This window comes from Camellia sinensis, chromosome 7 (genome assembly GCF_055761805.1).
Source record: "Camellia sinensis isolate YWXY chromosome 7, ASM5576180v1, whole genome shotgun sequence".
Lineage (NCBI taxonomy): Eukaryota > Viridiplantae > Streptophyta > Magnoliopsida > Ericales > Theaceae > Camellia > Camellia sinensis.
The window spans coordinates 42,463,333-42,472,622 of NC_138967.1; the positions used below are offsets into that span (position 1 = coordinate 42,463,333).

Consider the following 9,290-nt stretch of genomic DNA (forward strand, 5'->3'; position numbering starts at 1 on the left):
CAATACACAATCTCAAGGCGCAATCTTTCTTTTTAACAAAGAGTGCCGGTGCTCCCCACGGTGAAACACTAGGGCGAACAAAGCCCTTATCGAGCAATTCCTGGAGCTGAACTTTCAACTCAACCAACTCTGCTGGAGCAAAACGGTAAGGTGCCATAGAAATCGGCGCCGTACCAGGCACTAAATCAATAGAGAACTCTATCTCTCGGTGAGGTGGCAAACTAACAAGATCTTCGGGAAAGACATCCGAATACTCACAAACCACCCTCGGTAACACAACCTGGGTCTCACCACTCTCACCACTCTCAAAGCTGGCAAGTAGACTACTAAGCTCACTTCGCCCTCGCGAGTCATACCCCGGTGGCAAAACACTACCAACCCGGTCTCCCAAGAAATGGAACCACTCCCCGCTCAAGGTACATAATGTAACCCTCTGGCGGTAGCAATCAATAACAGCCCGGTATGACGATAACCAGTCCATACCCAAAATAACATCAAAACCCTTCATGGGCATGACAACAAACGGAAAAGGAAGCCTATAGTCGGCAACCTCTATATCACATCCTCTAACACCCTGTTTCAGGATCAACTCACCACCCAAAGGCGATACCACACAAATAGGAGATGCTAACTGTGCTAACTCCAATTCCAAAACAGATGCAAATGCAGCAGATACAAAAGAATGAGATGCACCCGTGTCTATCAACACACTAGCAACTGAGTTGCAAAACAGAAAAGTACCTCTCACTACTGATGGAGCCGGTACCAAATCCTGCGCAGTAACAGCATACACGCGCCCCGTAGGCCCCTGGTCTACCTGCTCTCCTCTCGGAGCAAAAGACTGTTGCACAGACTGGGATGACGAAACTCCCGGATTGGCCCTCGAGGCCTGCACAGACTGAGCTGGCTGAAAACCCTGCGTCTGCCTAGAACCAGACGCTCCCGAAGTGGCACTCAACTGTGGGCAAAACCTCTTCATGTGCCCAGGTTGTCCACACTGGTAACAAGTCAAGAGCTGCCCCCTGCCCAAACTCTGACTCTGCGGTCTAGCTGAAGAAGAAACAGCTTTCTGACCCCCACCCTTCTGCGGGCAAACAGAAACCTTGTGACCCAGCTGGCCACACTTGTAACAAGTGAATTCCCCCTGACTGCCTCTCCCCGAGCCTCCACTCGGCACTGGAAAGGTCGATCTAGAAACTGCACCCTGAGACTGCTGAGGGTTATAACCCTTCTGTCTCCTGCCATCACTCTGACTATCCTGGCTCCTCTTGGAGCCTCTCTGACCCTCATCCTCCTCCTGCATCATAAGCTCCATATGAGCTGCAGCATCCACTAGGTGTCTATAGTCTCGAATATAAGACCCACCAACTCTCAACTTGAGGCCCCGCCTCAACTTCCGCTCAAACTCATAGCAACGGCGTTCCTCAGACGCCACCAGTTCAGGTGCAAACCTAGACAGACTGGTAAAAGTAGCCTCAAACTCGGCCACTGACAAGCCCTGCTGATTAAGCCGACTAAACTGATCCCTCAGCTTCTCCCTAGCTGCTGCTGATAAAAACCTCTCCTGAAAAGCATTTATAAACGCCTCCCAAGTACCACCAACACGAGCTTTCTCGTACTTCCACCATTGACCCGCATCTCCCTTCAGCTGGAAGGATGCCAAGGTCACTTTCAGTGCTCCGTCCTCGATGCCAAGCATCTCAAACGTCTTCGTTGTCTGTTCGAGCCATTCATCTGCCTTAAGCGGCTCTTTAGGATCCCCGATAAACTCGTCCGGATTACACCGAAAGAACTCCCTCTTCAAGAAGGAAGGCCCTGTCTCAGCTGCCTGATTCCCAGCTCTAAGAATACCCAAAGCTCCCGCTATCTCTCTGGCCAAGGCACCCATAGCCTGCTGACCCACTGGCTCGGCCACATTGGCCTGCCCAACTCCCTCCTGCACTGCCGGAATCTCACCCTGTGACGGTACTTCCTGCCTTGCAGGTCTACCACGCCTAGCACCTCTTCCTCGTCCTAACATCCTAATAAAGGTAACACAGAACGTTAGCACATTCATAGGTGTGCCGAAACTAAACACTCACGTCCTAATGCGTGGACAACTGTAATTCACTCCACATAAGCACATAAACACATAAGCACTCACGAATTTCATTTCCGGATAATGATAGTCCCGAGGCGTTACTAGAGTTCCGGTTAGAAATAGCATTGATCAAGTGCTTTTCCAACAAGACTCCCAGAAACTCAAGGATCCAATCAACATCCTAGAAATTAAATCCCATACCCACATAGTCACATAAGCATGTTAGCATTTAAGCACATAGCATATGATACTACATCTAAGTCTCTATCAAGCGAGACAAACCCATTGTGATCCTAATCACTTCCCACGTACCCAAAGTATTCGAACCCGGTACGCTCTGATACCAAGTTGTAACGCCCTCAAAATAATAACAATAAACCCATCAGATAAGACATGCATTTACATATAAACTAACCACATTCTTTCATTCATTAAAGTTCCATTACATAAGTATTACATGTTAACCTCATAACAAAATGCCCTACGGGCTTACAGCTTTCCAAGTTAACACTTGGTTACAACAAAGAGTTCTAACTCGTTTACACATTAAGCCCTTGGCTTGAAATTACATGTAATACATCAAAAGTAAAATGACAAAACTATGCCCGCCACTAGCCTCCCAGCTATGTCCTTGGAGGTGGCATGCTTCCTGTACCTGAAAATGATATTCCCATATAGGGTGAGCCACAGCCCAGTAGAAATACACTAAACCAACCATGGACAATGGCTAAAACATTAGCAATTGATAGTTGGTCAACACTGATACAATCACATAAATTACATATTTATGTCAACGACTTACAAGTTCCAATTACTTTTCATTTTCCTTTTTCAATAGATAAGCATGCTAGCTCTATTATCATTTCCACAGATATGTATAAAAACTATATCTCACATTCTCAACAGATATGTATATCAACAATATCCACAGATAAGCATACAAGCTGTATCCACACTTCACTTCACAAAGATAAGCATATGAGCTCTATCTTCACTTCTCTAGACAAGCATATGAGCTCTGTCTACGGAGTTCATCCCCTATCTCCTCCCAATACCTATCCGGTTTAGAGGTACATCCCCTATCTTCCCCTAAACCGCGGAGTACATCCCCTATCTCCTCCTCTACACATAACGTATACAAACACAATGGTTCTATATACAATCACCCAATACATACAAATAATGTATTCTATCAACCGTCAAGTTCCATGACACATTTCATTGATTAGTTTCAGTTTACCTAATCATCATGCATTGTCTACAACAATCACGACTATCCTCCACCGATAGCCCGAAGCAGTTATTTCTAAACAGAAAATAAATGCACAAAAGGATATTCAATCAACATTTCATTTCCTCATTTCTCACCATTAATTATCCCAATTAATTAAACAATGTAATTAGGCCATTATCCATAATTACCATTTCAACCCTTAGGTCCCATTTTCATCAATGATTTAACATTCATTCAATTTCTCTATGCCAAACATGCATTCAGGTTTATTATGAATAAAACCCCAACTTTTGTAAAATTACACAAAAGCCCCAAATTTTCACAAAATTACCAAACCAAACCCAACATCTCAAAATACCAAAATTTAAAGACAAAACCCATAGAGAGGAGTAGGATATCCCTACCTTGAAGTTTAAGCCAAAAAGGAGATGAAGACTCCAAGATCAACTTGCTCCAAATCCAAACTTTTTCAGATTAAATCGAAGCTCTCAACGCCCTCTATCTTTTTAACAAAGGCCCTAGGCTAGATTAACACCCTAGGGAGATCAAACCTTAGAGAGAGTGCAAGTTTAGAGAGAGAGAGTGTCGGATTAAGGGTTTGCTCAAAGAAAAGAAGTGAAAAAGTGATGTTTTAGACGCTGCTGTCCGCTGATATAAAACACTCTCGCTCGAGCGAAGGATTGGTCGCTCGAGCTACCAGACACAGAAAACTCTCGCTCGAGCCAAGAAGTTATCGATCGAGCGAAGAAAAACCCAGACCGCTCGAGCGAAGGAAAGCTCGCTCGAGCCAAGACAGGCAACTCTCAGGTCCAGAACCAGATGCGAACTCAACGCTCGCTCGAGCGACCACTCCTCGCTCGAGCGAAGGCCCAAAATTCTGGGCAGCAACACTTGGTTTCCAAACACAACCAACCTGTAACAAACCTGCCCAACACATCCTATAACTCAAATACAAAGTACAAAGGATGCAAACTAGAAAATAAACAACTACCAACATTCACGGACACATGTCCGGATCACTGTACAACGAAGGTAAGCCTGGGATCACTATAATGGTGATCGTACCATTGTGTTCAAGGTTGTATCAAATTGCACGTTGAAGGATTTAATTGATTTCTTAAGTTGTAAATTGAAAAGGTTTGACAGCAGTGGTTGCATACTGTTATCATACTGTTTACCTAGACATTCGCAATGCATGATTAATGATGATTCTGATTTTCAGAATATGTTGTCGCTTGTTTATCCCCATGGTGTTGACCGGGTTGATGTGACTATTACTGAAATGGGCATTTCAAATGAAAAACATGGAGTTAGAGAATCAGGGGACGCTAGTGGATCCAACATTATTGATGATGAAATGGATTTACTTCCTATGTTTTGTCAACATGAAGAAAGGACTTTGTTGTCTTGTGGATGGGTGAATGGAGTTACTCATGTAGGTCAAAGATTTATTGGAGGTGCAAAGGATTTCTGGACTGCATTATGTAAATATGCCATTGAGATAGGATTTGAGTTTGTTTATGTGAAGAATGAGAAGTGTCGGGTCACTGCTGTGTGTTCAATGCGGGAGTCCAAAGCTTGTTTATGGCTAGTACATGCATCTCTAGCAAGTGCTAATAATCTTTTCTACATTAGGACTCTACATGATGAGCATACTTGTGGAGCTACAGTTCATACTTCTAAAAACTCAAGGATGAGTTCAAATTTGGTTCCAAGTTTGAATGTTAATGAAACACGTAGGAATCCCCAAACTTGTCCAATTGATGTTGTGCATCAATTTACAGATCAATACAGGCTCACCATTACGTACAATCACGCTTGGTTGGGAGTTGAGAAAGCTAGGACTACTACTTTTGGAGATTTCTCTATATCTTATGATGAGATTCGATGGTATATGGATATTGTGATGAGCACAAATCCTAGTAGCTATTTGCGTCTTGACTATAACCACCATCAAAGTGGACGGTTCAAGAGGTTTTTTGTTGCATTTCATGCTTCCATTCAAGGGTTTAGGCATTGCCGTCCTCTATTGTTTATCGATGGAACTTTTTTGAAGGAGAAATATAAGGGCACTTTGTTAACAGCTACAGCGAAGGATGGGGATCAAGGTAGATATTACTATAGTTTATTCAAAAGTAACAAGTTACTTATTCTCAGAGTAACATGTTACTGTTATTTAGAGAAAAAATCTACTATATTTGTCCTTTTCGTTTAATATACTTAGTAATTGTAAAATGTTATTTTTCAGGTTTTTTCCCTCTTGCAATGACAATTGTCGATACGAAGACTACAAACAGTTGGGAATGGTTTTTTATGCATTTGTCAAATATATTGTTGGATGAAAGACCAATTACCTTCATATCTGATCGGAACGCTGGACTTTTGGAGGCTTTACCCAAGGTTTTACCTACTGTTTACTACTATTTTTGTCTCCAACAATTGAAGGTGAATTTGAGGGATAGGTTCTCTGGTCCAAGTTTCAACAATACTTTCAGGAGTAGAATAGTTTTTTTGTTTTCTTCATGTGCTTATGCTCCGACAGTGGGATGTTTTAATCAGTGCTTGAAAGAATTACAAAATGAGGGAAAATGGATTGTTTGTGGGTTTCTATCCAATTTGCCCTATGACAAGTGAACTAATGCATATTTTAAAGGACAAAAATACAGTGAAATGCACTCGAATGTGGCAGAGTCTTTCAATTCATGGATCCGTCAAGCTCGCCATTTGCCCACTGCGAAGATGGTTGATTCAATTAGGTTGAAGATCATGGATTTGATGTCGAGAATGAGAGAACAAGCTAAGAAATGGAATACTTTTCTTTGTCCGGAGATGGATTCAACATTAGTAAATGCTCTTAAAAGTGAAAGAACATGGTTGGTTAGTCGTTCAAGTGATCATGTTTTTGAGGTTCAATCCCGGCCATCGGTTAGCGTTGACCTCTTGAATAGAACTTTCTTATGTTACCAATGGCAATTGAATGGATTTCTTTGTGCTCACACGGCGACCGCTATCCAAAAGAGCGGAGGTGATTTGTATGCACATGTGGAACCATTTTATTACACTAGCAAGTTCAAAGCTTGCTATGCTTAGTCCGTTTATCCAATACCCACTGTTGAGAAACCTCTTGTAGCTATGGACGATCTTGTTGTCCTTCCTCCAATTTGTAAGAAGCCACCTGGTAGGCCAAGGAAGAATAGGATTCCATCTAGGGGTGAGAAGATAAGACGAGTACAGTGTGGTAGATGCGAGAAGTACGGTCATAATAGGAAGACTTGCAAGGAGACATTGCCATGAAAGAAATTATTCATTTTGTAATAGAAGTATGAAAATAATGCAATTCTTCTGCAATAATAGTAGTCTTTTAGACTAGATTTGTAAGGAGACATTGTAATAAAAGACATTTTTACTATGTTCTTGAATGGTTGTCTGTTAAAGTTTCTGATTTGCTTTGTGGTTGAGCTTGACATTTTAATATATTTTTTTAATGTGGTTGAATAAGTTTCATGTAAATGAACTTATAAGGGAGTTTGTTCAGTAGGTGTGAAGGTTTGAAATGGCTGTGCTTAGCCTATGCTTTCAAAGTAAAATTTTTCTCTTTTTCAGAGTGAAATTTTACTTTTATACAGAGTAAAATTTTAATTTTAAATTCAGATTGTAACATTTTATTCTTTTTTCAGAGTAAAATTTTACCTTTATACAGAGTAAAATTTTACTTTTAGATAGAGTAAAATTTTACTTTCAGACAGAGTAAAATTTCACTTTTATGCGAAGCAAAATATTACTTTCAGATTCAGAGTGTAACAATTTACTCATATTTCATATTTCAGAGTAAAGTAAAATTTTACTTTTATGTAGAGTAAAATTTTACTTTCAAATTCAAAGTGTAACAATTTACTCATATTTCATATTTCAGACTAAAGTAAAATTTTACTTTTATGCAGAAAAAAATTTTACTTTTATGCAGACAGTATGTTAACCACTTAGAAAAACATTTCCAACCTGCACCAAAATTTACCACAATACACAAACTCCCCTGATGATCATCATGCAATCTTTGTGCAAAAATAATCTAACACAACTACATATATCATCAAAGATACACAAGTATAACCTATATCATTGTATTCTATCCATAACGTTCATTCCCAGTCAAATCAATATCCTGCTATAATAATGTATTAATCACCAAACCATAGTAAAATTTACTAGAACAATAGACATAGCATGTACTATCTAATACTTTTTTAGTATTGTTTCACTTACAATTACTTTTTCACCATTCTTTCATTTACAAAATCCAAAATTGCATACATCATTCACAGTAGTTCCCCAAAAAGTTGTCCATATTGTCATCATTGAGGTCTTAGCTCTAGCCCCTTTTTTTTTTTTTTTGAGGTTGAATTCTTCCTCAGTCCATGCTTTTGGATAATCATTCAAAATTGATGCACTATTGATGCTCGAAAATTGTTAATTTCATCATCTTCCATAGAATTTGCAATAGGCTCATCTCTTATGATTTGGCGCATAATATATCATACAATAATTCCACAATCAACACTATTAATAAAAATCAAGATCTTGTTAGATTTAGTCAAATTTGAAAACTACCAATTTAAGCATGTAGTAGTAGCGTGAAATACTTACGATGTTGGGCATTATTGTGGACTATCTTTCACCGAAACCAAGTTTGCAAACTTTCTTCTACCTCTCTTCGTTTTGTTGGCCAACTTGTTCTCCGCATATGTTATCTAACATCATTGCATAATTGTTTGGTCACGATTAAATACAAGAATAAGACACAGTAAAAAATTACTATTAATATGATGCAAAGCACTTACAATCTTTTTTGCATCCTTAAGGTAAGGATCTTCTCTATTGTCTCTTGGCCTTAAAGAATTGTAATGTCTCCACTCATCAAATTCAGTGTCAAATACAATAAGTGTCCAGTGGTAGGGTTTTTCTTCCTTCTTGTTCCCATTGGAGTTCATGCAAAAATGAAGGTATCTGTATCCATTCAAATCTTGTTCAAGGACTTCATCAATTAAATGATTTCTCAACTCTCTATAACCCCATTTCACTAATGACTGCATTTAATCATATAAGAGTGTCATGTTTCAAGTTGTGTTGGTGACACACTATATAAGTTGTCAATCTTTGGCAAACCAAATAGTAAAAATTAACTCTAAAATACAGTATAATGTTACACTATAGTAAAATTTTATCAATTCAAACTAAATACAAATTGATGGCTTACCCAACAAAGGCTTGAGAAAAAAAATTGATTTATTCTTTTCAGGCTTCTTTGCTTGTTGCTCAATTTGAAGCATTTCAACAAAGCTGTCAATGACCTACAAAAACAAAAATCAATTAAATATATGTTAATAAAATGAACTATTTTTAGTTATTGAAGTGAACACTAGTCATTGAAACTTGTATGGCCACTTACATTATTTGTAGTATCACCATCTCTCAGAATTACATCCACATCATGCAATGTAGCATATACTCCATTTCCTGTGCCGGATCATATGATTGTACTAGTCATAAGGTAAAAAAAAAATGTTGATTAGCACATTGCAATTTGATGACAATAAAAATCTGTTGTTTGATAAAATTAAAATGGTCTTACTCTGTGGTTTCCAAATTGTAAATCTTGCTCAATAGACACTTATCATTCTCATCAAGCAATTTTCATATTGCAGCGTTATCTGGAAACAAAACCTTCCAACTGGCTTTGGTTGGCTTAGAGGCAAGTTAGGCAAGTTGTCAACACAAATCACTTCATTTGATATCACTTCAATTGCTTGTTTTGTCGTCTTTTTTTTCTTTGCCTCTCTTGGCTCACATTCAAAATCAGACATTTCTTTTTTCTTCCTCGCCTTGATTTTGATTTTCTTGACCATGGATGTTTGCAATGGCTCTATGGCTATAGGTGTTTCTTTCAATGTAGTTTGAATCCCAAAGTTTTGTTCTTGT

The 9,290-nt window shown here is 39.1% G+C and overlaps 1 protein-coding gene across 1 annotated transcript; it reads left to right on the top strand.

Annotated features, from left to right (window-relative positions):
* Positions 1-4,509: 4,509 nt before the first annotated feature.
* On the top strand, positions 4,510-5,948 carry LOC145795759 (uncharacterized). Its single transcript, XM_082880643.1, has 2 exons — positions 4,510-5,422; positions 5,563-5,948. Exons 1-2 carry the CDS (start codon positions 4,510-4,512, stop codon positions 5,946-5,948), a joined length of 1,299 nt encoding a protein of 432 aa, XP_082736769.1.
* The last annotated feature ends 3,342 nt before the right edge of the window (positions 5,949-9,290 follow it).

Coding starts and splice junctions, on each gene's coding strand:
- LOC145795759 (XM_082880643.1), top strand. CDS start 4,510: ATGATTAATGATGATTCTGATTTTCAGAATATGTTGTCGCTTGTTTAT. Junction 5,423..5,562: donor AGCGAAGGATGGGGATCAAG/GTAGATATTACT, acceptor GTTATTTTTCAG/GTTTTTTCCCTCTTGCAATG.